The sequence below is a fragment of the Ailuropoda melanoleuca genome, chromosome 4 (genome assembly GCF_002007445.2).
Source record: "Ailuropoda melanoleuca isolate Jingjing chromosome 4, ASM200744v2, whole genome shotgun sequence".
NCBI classification, from domain to species: Eukaryota; Metazoa; Chordata; class Mammalia; order Carnivora; family Ursidae; genus Ailuropoda; species Ailuropoda melanoleuca.
In genome coordinates, this window is record NC_048221.1 from 1,299,742 (window position 1) to 1,317,212 (window position 17,471).

At 61.8% G+C, this 17,471-nt stretch overlaps 1 protein-coding gene across 2 annotated transcripts; it reads right to left on the reverse strand.

Moving 5' to 3' along the window:
* Positions 1–1,591: 1,591 nt before the first annotated feature.
* MOB3A (MOB kinase activator 3A) lies at positions 1,592–17,395 on the reverse strand. 2 transcript variants are annotated; one of them, XM_034657420.1, is made up of 4 exons: positions 17,261–17,395; positions 7,440–7,987; positions 5,144–5,346; positions 1,592–2,758 (listed from the first exon to the last, which is right to left on the reverse strand). In XM_034657420.1, exons 2-4 carry the CDS (start codon positions 7,858–7,860, stop codon positions 2,729–2,731), a joined length of 654 nt encoding a protein of 217 aa, XP_034513311.1. In that variant the 5' UTR covers positions 7,861–7,987; positions 17,261–17,395; the 3' UTR covers positions 1,592–2,728. The 2 variants fall into 2 exon arrangements, with proteins under 2 accessions (XP_034513311.1, XP_011231493.1); XM_011233191.3 differs by lacking the exon at positions 17,261–17,395 and adding an exon at positions 13,253–13,448.
* Positions 17,396–17,471: the final 76 nt, after the last annotated feature.

Genomic DNA, 17,471 nt, shown 5'->3' on the forward strand with positions numbered 1-17,471 from the left:
CTGAGCGGTTCTCACTGTCCTCCGTGGCTTGTGGCTGCCATGCTGGCCAGTGTGGGTCTAGGGATCATGCCGCCCCCGGGGGGAAATTTCCCGTAACGGGGGCTCCTGACCTCAGATGGCTCAGGAAGCCATTGTTGAGTTACAGGAGAGCAGCGCCTTCCCGGACGCCGAGGCTGCCTGCTGGGTCATGTCCCCTGGAAGGACAGGAATCCACGCCACTGACATGACAGTCCCTCATATGTCGGCCGGGAGGCAGCTCGGCCAGCCGTCTTGTCCCAGCAGCTCTGCCGCTTCCCTCTCCCACCCCTCCCAGTCCAGCCGGATTTCCAGAAGCCAACACCTGTCCCCCATCACCTCTCCCGGTTGGACAAGTTCTGGGGTGACCCGCCCTGTGAGGATGAGTGACTCTATGGCAGGAGGGAGGAGTCCCTTGGGAGCTGGCCTGACTCCCGGATTCCCAGTAACTCAGGGCAAGGGGTGCCAGGCGTTCTGTGGGCAAAACATTTCCTTCTAGCAGGGGCCTGAGCCTCCCGCAGCCGCTGCGACTGGTCACTCAGGGCTTACAACCACATGGACAGACTCTCTGACAGTTTCCCAGCTCAGAAGTCCTAAAACCCCAGCGTGGGCGGGGCTGCTCCACCCCCCCCCCCCCCCCCCGGGCCCCCAGGGAGACCTGGCTCCTGCCTCTTCCTGGCCCGCGGCGCCCCCTCCATCCTCACCGCCAGCAGCGCGGGGTCTGCCCGTCTCTGGGCCTCCCGCCCTCTGCCTCCCTCTCGTGAGGACCTTGTGAGGACACCAGGGCCCCCCGGGAGCCCAGGGTCACCCCCACCTCCAGGGCCTTGACAGGGTCCCCTCTGCCACGTGAGGGGACACGTTCCAGGTCCCGGGGGGGGGAGCAGGATGGGGACGTCTTTGGTTGACGTTACAAATCACAACAGCTCCCAAAATCTTAGCAGGTTCTGGAAATTGTTGTGGTGCATTTGCAAAGTCAGCGGGTAAGGCAACAATGGCTTCGGGAGAAGGTCTTTCCAAATCACGTAATTGCGGGGAGGCGGCTCCCTTCGCACGGAGACAGTGCGCCCTCTAGGGGCGAGCAGCCGGCCCCGGCCCCGGGGCTCCGGTCCGTCGGCTCCCATTCCGCCTAGGACCCCAGCCTGGACCCTGATTTCCCCACAGAAGAAAGGGCTATTGGGGTGCACGATCAGGCGTCCGTGGCCAAAGCTGGCTGGCAGCGGCGCAGACGAGGGAATGCCTGTCCGGTGTCGCCCCCTGATCTATTCCACACAAGGGTCAACATCTTCCGGCCCCTTCACTGCAAAAAGGCAGAGTTAAAATTGTGTTCCGTGAAGGGTGGGGAAAAACTCTCAGACAAAACAGAAGTGGGAGAGGGAGCACATGCCTGCCTCAGCGTCTCAGTCCTGACCTCCCCGCCCAGCCGGACCCCACAGTACCCTAACCTCACTCTGTGCATTTGTTTAGCCATCTGGGGGCCCTTTGCCGGACCCTCAGCCCACGGGGACAAGGGCAGTGACATGGCCCAACACCAGGCCCTCAGGCCAGGGTAGCAGAAACGACAAGCAGCAGACGCGGGTACAAAGATGGCACAGTGTATTCTGATGGTGTGGGAACAGCCAGCGGCAGGGAGGGTGGACAGCAGTCCCTGTGGGAACAGCCCGTAGCCCTGGGGGACACAGTGGTTATGGTGCTTGGCCGAGGCTTTGCGTTTAAAGGGAGCTACATTTGGCCAGAAGGGGCCTCCTCGAGCTGGAGCCCGGGGCTTTCCAGAAGGACCAAGGCCAAGGTCACGTTAATTGCACTTGTTCGGCGTTGGGGGACGGTGCTCCTCGCTCCTGCGAGCATCCCAGACACCCAGAAGTACCGGAGTCAGTGCGGTCCAGACTGGAAGGGCTGCCACGGAAAAGGCCACTGAGGACGCTGCACGTGGGTGGGGTGGGGGCACAGGCAGAATGGGGCTCCTGTGGTTACTGTGGTGTGGCCCAGACGGGGCCCTGGCCACCCCTCCCAACGTCCACGGGAGACAGTGCTGGGGTTTGGGTCCCGAAGCCACACGGGGCCACGCCAACACAGGGTTTCCACATGAAGTTGGCAGGCATCTGCAGAAAGGCTAACTCCAGCTAAACATTTGGCAAAATTCAGAAGATTCCAGCCCGGGAGAGCGGATCCACGGGAGACTAACCCTGGGTTATGCAGAGGGGAGAGGGGATACTTTTCCAAAGGGGGAGGCGGGCTCACAGGGAGAAAAATCCAATCTTCCACGATCAGGGAAGGGGCCCGGGAAAGCTGGGGAGCAGGGGCGGGGTCCCTGTCATGCGAGTTGCGAAGCAGGCACGGGGCCACCAGGCACCAACAACACACGGCGGCTGGTCTGGGCGCCCACAGGGCAAATGCTAGTGGTTCACAGAGGGGGTCTTCCTGGGTGCTCAGCACACGGAGTTCACATGGACACAGGTCCACGCGCAGCCACGGAATTCAAGCTCAACGCCTACCAAGCAGATGGGCTCAGGTTGGCTGCGTGCAGACCCATGGCGGCAGCGACCGGCGGGATCGTGGAGGACTCCACCCCCGAGTTCAGCGCAGCCTCCAGGGCACCGAGCTTGCTCACCGGCTGGGCTTTCTAAAAAGCCCAGGTCCATGTTCCGGAGACGTGGCCCTCAGGTGCGAGCGTCCCCCGGGGCACTGCCTCGGTGACTGCGGGGCCGAGAGGCTCTCAGTGGCACATCCGTGCGGTCATTTCTTTCTGTTAAGAACAAGCAGAATGTCAGATGTGGACACAAGAGGGACGGAAACCACACGCAAATGGAAAAGCAGGGGATCTGGTCCCCAGAGGCCCACGGGCCTCATTTAAGGCCACACCTTACGAACGGAACAGGTAGCAGCACGCTGTCGGCCTGGCGCGGCACGCTATTTCTGTGACGGGCCAGAGAGGCAATGTCCCAGCCCTGCCAGGGAGCGCGGCCCCAGCAACGCCTCGAGGAACTGCCTGCGTGCCAATAAAACTTTATTCACAAAACCAGACAGTCGGCCCGGGGCCACAGTGTACCGATTCATGCCTTCTATGCCAGACTAGACACTGCACGGAAACTTCTGGAAAGCAGCCTGGAAATAAAGACGAATACTATGATATGCCCTTTAGACCCGGTGATGGCAGCCTCGGGAGTCTCTCCCAACAGATGAATGAAAAATGCAACAAAGCTAGGCAGGAAGGCATCCCGCCACGTTCTTCCAGACAGAGCCCAGAAGCCTCGGGCACAGGGCAGATCACCACCTGCTTCCTTTACACACGGCCTGGGGACATCACGGGCTTAAGCACTTTATCCTCTGCCCCGCCAGAAAGAACTCTAAGCATTGGGCGCCTGGGGGGCTCAGTCAGGGAAGCGTCTGCCTTCAGCTCAGGTCCTGATCTCAGGGTCCTGGGATCGAGCCCCACATGAGACTCCCTGCTCGGCGGGGAGCCTGCTTCTCCCTCTGCCTGCTGCTCCCCCGCTCGTGCTCTCTCGCTCTTACAAATAAATAAAATCTTTAGAAAAAGGGAAAGACCTCTAAGCATTGATGTGGGAAAAATGACAAGGGGATCAAGACACAAAGNAAACAAAAAAAAAAAAAAAAAAAAAAAGAAAAGCAAGCCAAGCACGAAACTACAGGTTTCGATTTTCAGTACTTTGTAAACGATACATGCGGGGGACCGTCACGTAAGAGTAGCCATGGTAAGGCGAACAATTCATCAGCATTCACATTCACAATGGCATGCACCCTTCATCTACCCAGTTCCAGAACGTTCCATCAGCTCGGAGGAAAACCATTAGGCACGCCTGCTGTAACTTCAACTCTGGAGAACTCCACTGACAGGCAGGGCCCACAAGAGCACAGAGAACTGGGAAAGGCTGTGTGAAAAGGGTTCAGCCACGGCTGAAAGCCGGAAAAGAACAGAGTTCAGAGACCTGAATCAATGGAGAAATCCACCAAAAAAGAAAAAAAAAAGCCCACACGGAGTCCTGGGGCTGTGCAAGGGAATCCGTGGGGGCCCCGGAGTGACATCTTAGTCCCCCAGCAGCCGACTAGCAAGCCCAGGGCCCGCTGGTCCCTGGAACATTCTAGCATTTCCACGCTTGGGGAGATGGCCCCACCCCCTGGAATGGCCCTGGGGGGCTCTGAGCACCGGCCTCACCTGGGACCTCCTGGGGGGATGTCCTCCCTGCTTGGGACCAGAGGTGGCAGCTGGTAGGTACCTGGAGAGCAGCCACCTGCCGCCCTCGGACCGCTAAAAGCCACAGCAGTTTGGGAAAGCGGTGGGGGAGAGGCCTCAGGGGGTCACTCTTGCTGCCTGAACCGTCCCGTCTCTAGGCTGGGGTCGACCCAGATCTAGCTGCCAAGTCCACAGCTAGACGGTGGGTTCGAGGGTGCCGCAGGCTGGGAAGGAGACTGGGGAGTGCCCGCCAGTGGGGATGGGGCTTCTTCTGGGCTGATGGAATGTTCTGGAACTAGGGGTGATGATGATGGTTGTAGCACCTTGTGAATGTATTAAATGCCACTGAATCACTCAGCTCACAACGGATAATTTGAACTTCTGTGAATTTTGTCTCAATTAGAAATAAATTGTTGCCCGCTCTCCAGCCAGGCAGCGAGGACATGGGCAGGGCAGATGGGGATGCCCGGGACCAGCCCCTGGGCCGCGGCTGTTTACGGCACTGGAGACCCCCCAGTGTCTCCCACAGGGAAAGGGGGGCAGCCACAGGAAGGAGCGGCTGTCTCCAGTCCCCTCCCGGGATGGCTCTAGGCCGCACGACAGGGGTGACCTCCCTGGGGGCCCCGAGGGCATGGCAGCCCCAAGATTCAGGGCCTCTGTCTCTCGTGGGGACAGGACGCTCATGTGGGCGGCCGCATCCCCACCATGCCCGCCAGCGGGGGCAGCGAGCAAAAGGAACCAAAAACCACCCCAGTGGGTGGGTCCCACGTGCCGGGAATCCAAGCGGCCCCCTCCATCTGCGGCCATGCCCAGTGTCGCCGGGTCACAAATTTGGGCCCAACCCCAGGAACCTGCCTTGGCTCAGCCTGCCCACTCTGGGCCGCGGAGCTGCCCGCCAAGGGGGTGTCTGCCCAGGACCGAGCGCCCCTCCCCGCTCACCAGCGGCTCCAGCTCCTTGGTGTCGATGAGGCCGAACTCCCTGACAAAGTGGTAAAAGTGCTTGTAGCAGGTGTTGACGTGCGCCTCCGAGCCCATGTGCGCCACGAGGTCAAAGTGGTGGATGTAGACGTGCACAAACACGCGGAACAGCCGCGACAGGATCTTCCTCACCACCTGCAGGAAGTTCTTGGGGAACGGTGTGCCTGCGCACAGCGCGGGGCTCAGAGGCTGAGGACGCCACCCGTCCCGCGGCCGCGGCCCACTCGGCTCCGGGACGCCCTCCCACCGTGGAGCCAGGGCCCCGGTCGCGGGGCGTGCGCCATGTGCTCGCCCCCGGGCCACGTGCTCGCCCCCCGGCCAGGCGCCCGCGACAGAGCCGGGCGCGCTCCCTCTCCTTCCCACCTGGTCCGCGAGCCCCACCCTGGGTTCTGGGCCGTACACGCGTGCGTACGTCTAATTAGCTTATTCTTCTTAATAAAACGGGACAACCCATAAAAACGAATTTTTGACGTCTGACATCTTTCACTTGGTGTATTTCTCTCCAGCTCACGTGCGTGTTTAAAACGTCACATACGTTCGGGCGGCGACACGACTTAACTGTGTGCGTGCACACGCCGTAAATCCTACCATGGAGTTTAATACTTTTCTTCTCCATTTCTCTTGATTGTGGTGAAATGTCCCTGCGGGGGGTCCCCATGCCAGCCGCTCGGGCGCAGTTTGCGTGTTAGGAGCCCCCGCGTGCTCCCTTCTGCCCCCCACGTGTTCACGTGTCTTCGTCCCACAGCACAGATGGGACGCGGCCCGCACCAGCAGGTGGGTGCCGGGACCGGAAAGAACACATCGACCCCATCCTTGACATGAGGGGCTCGCGGGCTAACAGCCCGGGAGGAGCCCACACGGAGATGCCACGGTGCACCAGGCGCTCGCTGCCACAGATGGATGGCAGTGCGCTCGTCGGGGCACACCCAGGCGGGTAACACTGCCGAAGTCGGGCCAGCCCCCGCTCCCTGCCCAGCGGAGCCCACGCGGCTGCTCTCCCTGGGGCCTGACGGGTGCGGAGCCGAGGGCAAGCAGGAAAGAAAAGGCCCTCCGTGAGCTGCACGTGACAGCTCCAGCTGACCCTGCGCCTTCCCGGGTGCCGCCCCACCCCCTCCCCAGTATCTGGGCCCAAGTGGCCCGTCAGCCCAGGAGAACAACGGCACTTGTATTCAGTTGCCGTTAACCACCTGTGAATGCTGAGCAGGACCAGGGCCTGGGCCGCTAACCCCGTGGAAGGGTTGCTCAGCATCACTGAGATCTCTGAGTTTTCCCTGCCACTCGACTCGGCAGAGATGAACCCCAACGGTCGTCCACAAACCCACACTTGTGGTACCCGAGGAGCGGCTGCTGTCCTTGCAGAGCCCTGAAGGCCACATGGTAGGACGGTCCGCTTGAGGGGGTGGGAGCCCCTATGCACTTGGGTCCTCTACTAGCGGGTGAAGGGGTATAAGCTCAGAGAGAGGGTCCAGCCGCGGCAAGCAGGGAAAGGAGGACGGAGTGCCGGCCCCCTCCGCGCCCGTCTCCTGGGCTGGCAGTCACCAAGGGCAATCCTGGGTGAAGGGGGAGCCTGACTGGGACGGGCTCAGAAGCAGACTCTCTCAGGACTTCGCTGCACGTGCTTGCGACGATACGCTCACCCAGGGTGTGCCTGGCCCACCGCCTGCTTTTATAAATAAAGTTTAACTGGGGCACAGAACCACCTGTTATTAATAACCTGCTTCCGGTGGCTCTCGGTCTACGACACAGATCTGAGTGGTCGAGACACAGACTGTCTGGCCTGCGAAGCCAGAGAGATCGACCCTCTGGTCCCCACGAGAAGTGTGCCCGCGGCTGGTCTCACATTAAGAGCACAGGCAGGTGGCTTGAGGCCTAAGCGGGTGCATAGGTGAGAGCAGAACCAACACGGGAGCCGGCATAAGATGCGGAGCCGTCCTCTCTCGGCCTAGCCACACATCTGACCCTGAGGCGCGGCCGGCCACGGTTCTCAGAAGCAGCGCAGACAGGAAGCAGAGGGACACGGTTGTCTGTGGACAGCATGTCATTCCGGCTGCCTGGCTGGGGTCCTGAAACAGGGCCGGCAGGTATGGCCCAGGCCAGGCTGGCCCCCCACGTGAGCACGCGGGAGAGGCCCGGGGTGCTGAGAGCCTCAAGAACGAGGCCTACGTGTGAATGTGAATTCCACCTCGACGGAAGAGTGAGGGGAGCCTGGCCTCCCTTCCTGGTGCCCGCTCGGCCCCGGCCCAGCCCCCCGACTCACCGACGTGCGTGGGGAAGAGCTCCTCGTTGTTGATCTGTACCTCGATCCAGTCCATGAGCAGGTCCATGTAGCGGGGGGCCGACAGCGCCGTGGGCTTGCGGAACTGGTGCTCGTCCTGCCAGCGGTACTCGTACTTGGGGCCGCCCGACATGACCGGGCACGACTGCTCCGTGCACCCGTCGCTGATGGTGCCGTAGATGAGGTTGATACGGTTGAAGAAGTCCACCACGTGCACGGCCACCCAGTCACCGAGCTCCTCGCCAGGGGGCAGCTGCACGGCCAGCTTCAGGTCCAGCCCCGCATTCAGCGATGCCTGTGCCTTCTTGTGCAGCTCGAACCGCTGGGTGCCCGGCTCGAACTTGCGCTTGGGGCGGAAGGTCTTGTCCTTGTTGAACACTTGCTTCAGGAAGGGGTTGGACATCGCGGCCCCCCCACCCGGTCTGCGTGCCCCCTGGCGACGCCTCTGCAGGGGGCTCGGGCAGGACGTTTGTGTCAGGCAGCCGAGGAGGCGACGGCAGTTTCGCTGGGCCCCAGGCCTTCCCCGAGACCTGCAATACAGAAAGGGGAGGAATTGTCGGCTGTTTCTGGAAGCCCCGCTCTGGGAGCGCCAGGGGGCTGGACCGGGAGGCTCCTGGGACTCGCGGTTCTCAGTTTCACCAAAAGGCACCGGTTCCTCCGTGGACAAAATGGTCCATGGCGGGTCCCAACTGCCTCAGAGCAGAAGACGTGGCGACAGCTCCTGACCAGGCGGAGCAGTGGCACCTCCCCCGTGCCCGGAGGCTTCCTCCTACAGCGGGAGCGAGAGTGGAAATCCGCACAGGGGCTAAGGGGGACCGCAGCGCGTTAGTGGTGGCCCCCATGAAGAGACGCCCACATCCCTGGGACCTGCAAACCGGACCTCATTTGGAAGGAAGTTCTTTGTAGAGCTGATCATGGATCTTGGGCTGCGCTCCTCCTGGATCATCCAGGTGCCCCTGGTGCGGGAGAAGGCGGCACGAGGGCGGAGGCAGCGGGGGCGGGGGGCGCCAAGGATGGCCAGCACTGGCAGAGCCAGGTGAGAGCCCGGAGTGCCGTCCCCACGGCCTCTGCGGGAGCCAGCCCTGCCCACACCCTGGCTGGGGTGCTGGCCTCCAGAGCTGGGAAAGGATAATTTCTGTGTTTTTGGATTGCTCCCAAATCTTCTCATTGCATGGGGGCCCATCCTAATCCAGGGCCCTGATCTCGCCCCCTGAGGATGTGTGCAAAGACCCCATTCCCGATGGGAGGACGCGACACTCCCCACCACAGTGCCATCTCAGAGGCCTGGATGAGCCTGTCTGGGTCCCGCCTGTCCAACACGGGACCATGACGGACGCCCGCTCGTTCCTCCGGGACGAGGCCCTGACGCGACAGGCCACCTCCCCTTGTCCCTCCACCAGCCTTCTTTCTGTGCTCAGCGTCCTCCTCTGTTACGTGGATGGCACGGGCCCCACGTCCGAGAGCATGCAAGGATGCGATCAGGCGTGTGAAGGCGGCGGCCGGCTCATACTGGGGACGTGGTCGCCCCACACTCTCTGGGCAGCGTGGGCCGGGCTGGGACGGGGGGGGCTGAGACAGGGGAGGCCGGGTGCCTGAGGGGCCGGCGGGGTGGGGGCCTTGGGAGTTCACCGGGCAGAAGGCGCAGAAGGGGAAGTGTGCAGAGAACAGGGAAGGAGGACCCGCCGCTGGCCCCACCCCACACTGAACACCCCGTGCCCAAGTAACCAGCCACGTTACAGTAAATGCCCGCCTGCTCTCTCTCTGCTTAAATTGTGGGGGTTCGCTTCTCTGACTCGGGGCTGGCTGGCTGTCAAGCAGCCTGCCCCTCCAGACCCGCATGTCACTGTAGCCAAATACCACAGACCTATAGGGCTCCTGAGAGCCCAACTCCAGAAAGTTCTGGAGGCTCCACATCTGGAATGGGACTCATGGGGGCTCCTGCCTCTCCTGGCTTCTAGGGGCCCCCCTGCACCCTCTGACCTCTGCTTCCCTCATCACACCTGTTCCATGGGGACGCCCCTCACCCCCAGGACCCGGGGCGGCCCCCATAGAGATCGCCTGGCACGATGTCGGCACTGCCCAGGACGGCGGAGCCAAAGGGAAGAGCATTTGAGCACAGGTGCTGCCACGGGTCCCAGAACAGGAGACCGCAGGCCCAGACTCCCGTGGGGCCGAGCAGGCCTACGCAGTGTCCCCGGGACGAAGATGACAGGCTGACAGCAGGAGCACCCCGGCTGCCAGCAAACGTGCAGTCAGCTTCATCACGACTCCTGCAGGTGTGGCCCCCGACAAGACACCCCGAGAGCCGGTGTCTCTCCCGCGGGGGCCACGTGGGAAGCAGCGTCAGTGTGCCCGTGCTCCCTCACCTACTCGGCCGGGACTCTGTGGCCAAAGGCCAGGCTGCCTCCCCGAGCCGGTGATGGCATTCCAGATGCCACGTGTAAGGTGACAACGGCCTAAACCAGCGTTGGGGCGGGGATGACTCTGCCCCCGCAGCTGGAGTTGTGCAGACTCGCGGGGCGCTGGGAGCGGAGGGACCGCGGCACTTGCACAGAGCCTCAAGAGCTGGTCCTCCTGGGGTCACTGAGCGGTGTGGGGGCTGAACGGGAGGCGGCAACAGAGATGGAGCGACCCCACCTCCCCCCTTCCTGCCCACGGCTGCCCAACCTGGCCTCAGTGTGTCCCCGAGGCCCTCCCACTCCCAGGGCTCAGACGGCACCCCATTAACGTGCCCTAGTACGGGGAGAGGATGTGGCAGGGAGAATAAAGGCCCAGAGACGTTCCCGTCCTGGTCCCTGAGACCTGCAGACATGTCTCCTCAAACGGCAGAAGGGACCTTGTCAAGGCTCCGAGGTGGGGGTGACCCTGGGTTCCCAGGGGGCCCAGCATCCTCACAAGGTCCTCATGAGAGGGAGGCAGAGGGCAGGAGTCCCAGAGATGGGCAGACCTGGCGATGCTGGTGGTGAGGATGAAGAGGGGGCTGTGGGGCAGGAAGAGGCAGGAGCCGGGCCTCCCTGAGGCCCCGGGGGAACCAGCCCTGCCTGAGCCATTTTGAACGTGTGACTTCCAGAACCGTGAGATGATAGATCAGTGTTGCTTTAGGCCACGACATCTGTGGTCACTTGTTACAGCAGTCCCAGGAAAGTCTGAGAAGCCAAGAGCCATAGGCGACGCATGGCACCCTAACGAGCACTGGCTAGACGAGCGAGCTGCTAACGACGTCAGCCAGGCCCTGGTTCCACCGGCCCTGAGGCCTCCCCTTCTCTGCGCTGACCGGGGAAGCCTGACCATCTTCCCGGCCCAGCTGAGCAGCGAGGGTGAGCCTCAGGGACGGAGAGCTGGCCAAACACAACGTGGCCAGCGGGACGGGGGGAAGCCCGTGAGAAGGCGAGGGAACCGCCGCTCCCCACAAGAACTGCTGTCTCCACGAAGGACAATCACCGGTGCCCGTGAGAACACGCAGAAATCGGAACCCTCGTGCGTGGCTGGTGGGAGCCTGAGACGGGGCAGCCGCTGGGGAAAACGGCCCAGCAGTTAGACGGGGCCACCTCCCAGGTCAACCCCCAAGACAAGTGGCAACACACGTCCACAAAGAAACATACACACACATCTGCAGCAACAGGAGTCGTGATATCACCGAAGGGTGGAAACGACCCAAACGTCCATCAAGAGCTGACACATGAACAAGATGTGTCCACCGCACATGGGCACGTCCCTCGGCCGCGAGCAGGAGCGAGGCGCCCACTCGCGCTGCCCCGGGGACGGACCCGAGCCCCCGACGCTCAGGGAGGGAACCAGACACAGACGGCCCCACGTGTGTGACATGTCCAGAACAGGCTCCTCCACGGATGGGAAGGGGGCTCGTGGGGGCCGGGGGCTGGGGAGGGGACTGCTGACGGGGATGGGGTTCCCGTGGGGTGACGGGATGCCGTGGAAGCAGACTGCAGACCTGTGAACGCACTGAGAACGCAGGGCTGAACACTGTCGGTGAGTGGGGTGCACAGACCGTGGATTCTCTCTAATAAAGCTGCAACTTCAGACCGTGCGGGAAAGAGGCACGAGAAGAGCCTCGGTCCGGCACCTGCAAGAACTGAAGTCACCACCCTCGGTCACACTGAAGCCGGCACCAGCTGCAAGCCGGATTTGCTCCAGAGGAGCTCATAGGGCGGGGGGCGCAGGCGACCACTCATCAGAGGGAACGACATCCCTGTGTGGGCTGGCCGGCTCTGAAGCAAGAGGGACACGGGCCGTGAACACAGCACAAGTGCTTTCACTTCCTTCCCCACAGCTGGCTCTGGCTGCCATCACTTCCTGTGGCCGCGTGGCTCCGGCCGGCCACTTCCTGGTTGCCCTCCTAGGACACGGCAGCCACACCAAACAGAAGGGAAAACGGACCCAGGCTGGGTCTGCCCCCTGGGCCCTGCTAGCATCGGGGTGTCCCGGGCGCTGTGGGGGGCTGAGCAGCAACCCCAGTCGGGAGGACCATAGCCAATGCCTGTCCCCAGACACTGCCCAGTTTCCCTGGGGGAAGGGTCCCCTTGGCCGAGACCCTGCGTTAGAAGACACTGATGCAGTGCTACCCAGTTAATGACTAGTTAAGTCGCTGGGAGAGGGGGCAGCCGGAGTTTGAACCCTGGGCTGCATGGCTGAAGCCCCATCCTTTCTGCCAGGCCACGCCCCTCCACGGCAAACCAGCTGTCCGTGACGCAGGCGTCCCTCGGTCTCACCCCACAGCCAGTGCCAGGTACCGCATCCCTGCACCCCTGCACAGAACCGGTGTGGGTGCTTTCCAGGTCCCAGGCCCAGGTGGCCGACCCTCCTGGTCTCGGTGGGTGGGCACAGCCCCGGGCACCCAGGGCCCAGATGGTGGGAAGGTGGCGCCTCAGAGCACAGGGCACAGCCACGCTCAACACCCCCCCCCGCACCAGGGCCCCTCCATGCTGTGGGCGGGTGCGCTGGACAGGCCGGTGGGACCCCCGGGCCCCACCTGTGACTGGTGAGGCCCAAGTGGCCTGCCCACGCGCCCGGGTGGTGAATCTGCGGACATGGCCCCGTCAGGCCGCGCTGGGTGCAGGTCAAGGGGCAGCAACCCCCTGCGCCCCCGGCACCTGACGGCCGCGCTGCGATGCTTCCTCATTCACGGTCTTACTTCACCTGCAAACACCCTTCCGCTTGAGACAACGAGGGGGGGCGCGTCCCTCGTCCGGCCAGATTGGGGCACCGCGGCTCCCGCAGGGCATCGCCTGGTTTCTGGGCTCCTTGTGTGCCCCGCAGCGAAGGTGCACCTGGACAGCCATCCCAGGACAGGGGAAAATGCTCCCCGCCAGTGCCCCATTGTTGCCTTTGATTTGGGGGCTCTCGGGGGTGACTCTGGGAGCTTAGCTGTCACCACGTCACCTGGGGACCCGGGATCCGCACAGACTGAAGGGGGCCGTGTGAGATGGAAGGGGGGCCTCAGGGGCAGGACAGGGTCTGCCTGCCTGCCTCCTTGCCAGGGACGAGACATGCACCAGGGCAGTTCTGGAAGATGGGGCAGGGCCCGGGGCGGGGGGACTCTAAGCGCTCCTGCCTGCTCTCTGTCTCTTCTCAGAATGTGCGAGGATTTTTTTAAGCGGAAGCAATGATTTTCTAAAAAACTTCCCTGATGAGCAGAATTCCCCTCAGAAGCAAAGGGCTTTCTATGGGAAACACACGCGCCCCATGGCCACGGGGTGGCCAGCCACGTCAACGTGCCTTTGTCCTGAGAAGCACTGCAAGAGGTGACCCCCCATCGCCACCCCCCAAGCCCCGGTTACCGGTTCTTCCCAGACACGTCCGTGGACGGCGCAGGGGAAGGCGGGACAGGCTTCTTGGGCTCAGTGCTAAGGGCTCTGCTGGCGGCCCAGGCTCTTCCCTCAGACGAGATGTGGGTGGTGCTTAGAAACTTCTAGACTGATGAAGGTAAGATGACAAAATTCCCCAGCCCCAACACACACTCTCCTCCCCCTTTCTTCTTCTGAAAACCAAACAAAACACAGTTCCTCCAAGCAGCCGCCTTGCATGACCCTGCCGGGGGGGTACAGCGCGGCCCCTGCCACTTCCTTCCGGTGCCTCCACATCCTGCCTGGGCTGTGGCCGCACCCCCGTGACGGGGACACTGCCCTGGAGCCGGGGGTCTAGACGGACAGGCCCCAATCGCAGAGGTCGGCCCGCGTGTCCTAGATCAGCACGCAGACCCAGGCTCCCGGCCGGGCAGCTGAGTGTTTGGCTGGAAGATGCTAGAAGCCCCGGATCAGTCCTGTCCAGGAAGGCCGCACCCTAGAGCTGTCTTCCACCATCTGAACGTTGACGTTTAAAAATCATCACTGCACCCTGGGTGGGAAGCCGCCTGCCATCCTACGGGACGCACACGGAGGTGGCTCCAGCCTCCCCCACCACGGGCAGCGGCGCTCTGTTGGCATTTGGCCCTCATGTCTTTGCTTCTGGGGTGAAGTTCCCCAATTTGTTCTGTAGGAAGGCAGGAAGTGGTTTGCTGAGACCACACCAGGCCAGGTGCTATCAAGGGGTTCTGCATACTCTAGCCCTCTTATAACCCTTTTACTTTATAATCGATTGTAATGTAATTCATGTATTGTAAATAACTTTGAAAGTATACAATTCAATGTTTAATAAAATCACAGAGTAGTGCAACCATCGCCACAATTCTAGAACATTCTCACCACTTCAAAAGAAACCCTATACCCACCAGCAGTCACTCCCCATCCCTCTGTTATGGGTTGAATCATGTCCCCCAAAACACACCAGTGGCACCTGTGAATGGGACCTTCTTTGGAAATAGGGTCTTCGCAGTTATAAAGATGAGGTCACACTGGATAGGGTGGCCCCAGGTCCAATGACAAGCGTCTTTATAAGAACAGGGAAATGCAGACGCACACACAGAGAAGTGGGCCATGCGACCACGGCAGCAGAGAGTGGGTGACAGGTCTACAAGCCGAGGGTGTCTAGGATTGCCTAGGACCCAGAAGCCGGGAGAGCATACAGCAAATAGGACGGGGGCCTGGAGGCGAGCCCAGGTGTCCCGTGCTTCCCGCCGGTGCCGCACCAGCACGGAGGGGGTCCTGGGGGCACACAGGCCGAGTGAACTCTGTGGCTCCCCCCGCGCCTCCTCCTCCACGGGGGCAAATACAGAAATACTGTTTGACAAAACCGTGCCACCTGGGAGACAGAAAGCAGAGCGTGAAAAAGCCAGCGAGCCGGCAGGGAGCCCCGGGTCGGCTTGGGACCGCGCCTCTTCGAGGGCTGGGCGGGCCGGTCCGGAGGCCTGCAGGTCAGGAAGGGCAGGGCACGAGGAGCAGAGCCCCTCACCCCCCCGGTCTGAAGCAGACACAGCGCCCCCACGGCAGCCCAGACCCGCCCACTCTCTCCAGGGCGCTGTGCCCAGCGCCCTGCTCCGCCGGGGCTCTCACCCGGGCCGCTCTGCCCCCGGAGCTGCTGGGCCACGTCTGGGGACCCTTGGGACGCTCCTGGCATGGCACGCACGGGGCCAGGGATGCTGCTCAGCCCCCACAGCGCCCGGACGCCCCCGCACACAGTGACCCCATCACAGACGTCTTATTTTGGACTCAGGCACGCAGAAGCACCGGCTCCTTCCCAGAACGTGGTTTCTGAAGTTCGATTTGCCTTTTCTGCTCAAGCAACCTGAGCCTCAAAATTCTAGGAAATCAGGAACAGGGCTCTCCAGCTGGGGCACGTCTGAAACTTCCCTGAGTAAAAGCCCAAGCTCTGAGCCAGCTGCTCAGGAATTTTTGCTAAGCTCCGTTTTATGACGCGCTGGAGAAGCGAGAACAGCTCCCGGAAACGTGATTAATGGCTGACTTTTCACCCAGCTGCCTTGGCTTGGGGGCCTTTGGACGTACGAAACAAACTGACTTAAAATTGTTCAGAAAAAAAAGTTCAGGAACTGAATTAGCATTTCTGAGAACTCCCTGAGGAAGTAAAATAACTGCTTTTGCTTCTGCTGAGAGAGAGCGAGCGGAGGGAGGTGTACCTAGATTCAGCTCGCCAGGCTCCTCGGGGCGCCCGGTACACAAACACTGCGGCCCTCAGCTTTCTGAGGGATCTGAAGATGATAAGGACACGCTCGCCCTGTAGGGAAGTTCGAATAAAAACCACCGAGCCAGGCAGACACGGAGGACGCTCAGCGGCACGTCCCTAAGTGAGAGCGGCCGGCCTGAGAAGGCCACACGCCCTGTGGTTCCAAGTCTAGAATGTTCTGGAAAAGGCGGAACGGTGGGTAAAAGGGCCTGCGGTGGCCGGGGTGGGGGGCGCTGATGGGGCCGAGCACGGAGGGTCAGGAGGGCCGGGAACGACTCGGTGCCACGCTGTGATGGTGGATCGGTGTCCGCGACGTTCGTCCAAACCCACAGGGCGTGCGGCACCGACAGCCCCGGTGTCACCTGCGGCCTATTGTTAATAATTTTGCAGTGTCGGTGTGTCAGCTGTCACAAAGATCGGACTCTGGAGGGGATGTTGCTAATGGGGGAGGCTGTGCATTTACGGGGAGAGGGTGGCTGGGGGAACTCCGTCTTCCACTCCATTTTGCTCTGAATGTAAAATTGCTCTTAAAATTAAGCTCAATTAAAACAGAATTATAACCAACACTAACTCGATTACAACACACCAAGGGTTTGGGTAAAACCTTGAGTAGCTTACCCTATTTAACAACTAACTAAAGCCACAGAAAACAATCCTGTGAAAGCAGGAGCTGGACAGACATTTGTGGAAAGAATGTCACAGAAAACACTAGGAATATAACATGCGCCATAGGCAAAATTTCAAATTTTCCAGTAGCCTTGCTAAAAAGTGAAAAAGTGCAAAGAAACAGGTAAAGTTACCATTAATACTATATCATATTTTACCCAGAAACACCAAAATAGCATTTCAACACCTAAGCGGACATAGAAAATATTCCGGACATTCTGGGTTTTTTGTTTTTTTGTTTTTTTTTTTGTAAACGCGCTCTGTGCCTGGGACTTGGTGTGTGTGCGGTGCCTGCAGTGTACCCCAGCTTGGACGAGGCCCGTTTTAAGGGCTCTAGCCACACAGTGGCACCTGCCGGCTCAGCTCTGCAAGGGTGAGCGAGAGGGGAAGCCGCGTTCAGGAGCTGGGGGGAAGCAGGGTGTTGCAGGAGGCGGGTGCCTGCAGGGGAAGCGGAGAGGCCCGCAGGACATGCGCTTGGTTCAGTGCGCTCTGAGAGCAGATCCGACAGGTGGGCACAAACACGCGGAGGCACCGACCGTCCTCAGCATGTCAACTGGGGACTTCGGGGGAGGCTGCAGCCCGCGGCCCTGCTGTTGGCCAGGGGTGCGACCTCTGCCATCACTCCAGGATGAGCCTGTAAATGAGCTAACAAGAGCCCCCAGACTTTACATGCGGTGTTGGCAGGAAGAAGGAAGCATCTGGCTGGGGCCATGCGTGGTAAAGTCCAAAACCAGAAAGCAAATGTGCATCAGACCTCTCCGCATCCGCCCCTCCCGAGAAATCCGGCCTCCCCGCCGCCCGCGTTCGCCCCTCCTGAAGGATCCGGCCTCCCCGCCGCCCGCGTTCGCCCCTCCCGAGAAATCCCGCCTCCCCGCCGCCAGCGTTCGCCCCTCCCGAGAAATCCGGCCTCCCCGCCGCCCGCGTTCGCCCCTCCCGAGAAATCCGGCCTCCCCGCCGCCCGCGTTCGCCCCTCCCGAGAAATCCGGCCTCCCCGCCGCCCGCGTTCGCCCCTCCCGAGAAATCCGGCCACCCCGCCGCCCGCGTTCGCCCCTCGGAGGACCCACCTGCGGGCTCACGCCCAACCGGCCGGGCGGCGCTCGCGGCTGTCCGGCGTCCGGCGTCTTCCGCCCCGTGCCCTCCGCCGCCGTGGAGCCACAGCGCGCACCACCCGCCTCGCCGCCCCGCTACCCCGCCCAGACAGATGTACTTCCGCTACCGGCCTGAGCCTCCCCGGAAGCGGAGCCGAAGGGGGGGCGAGGACTAGAACCGGGGGAG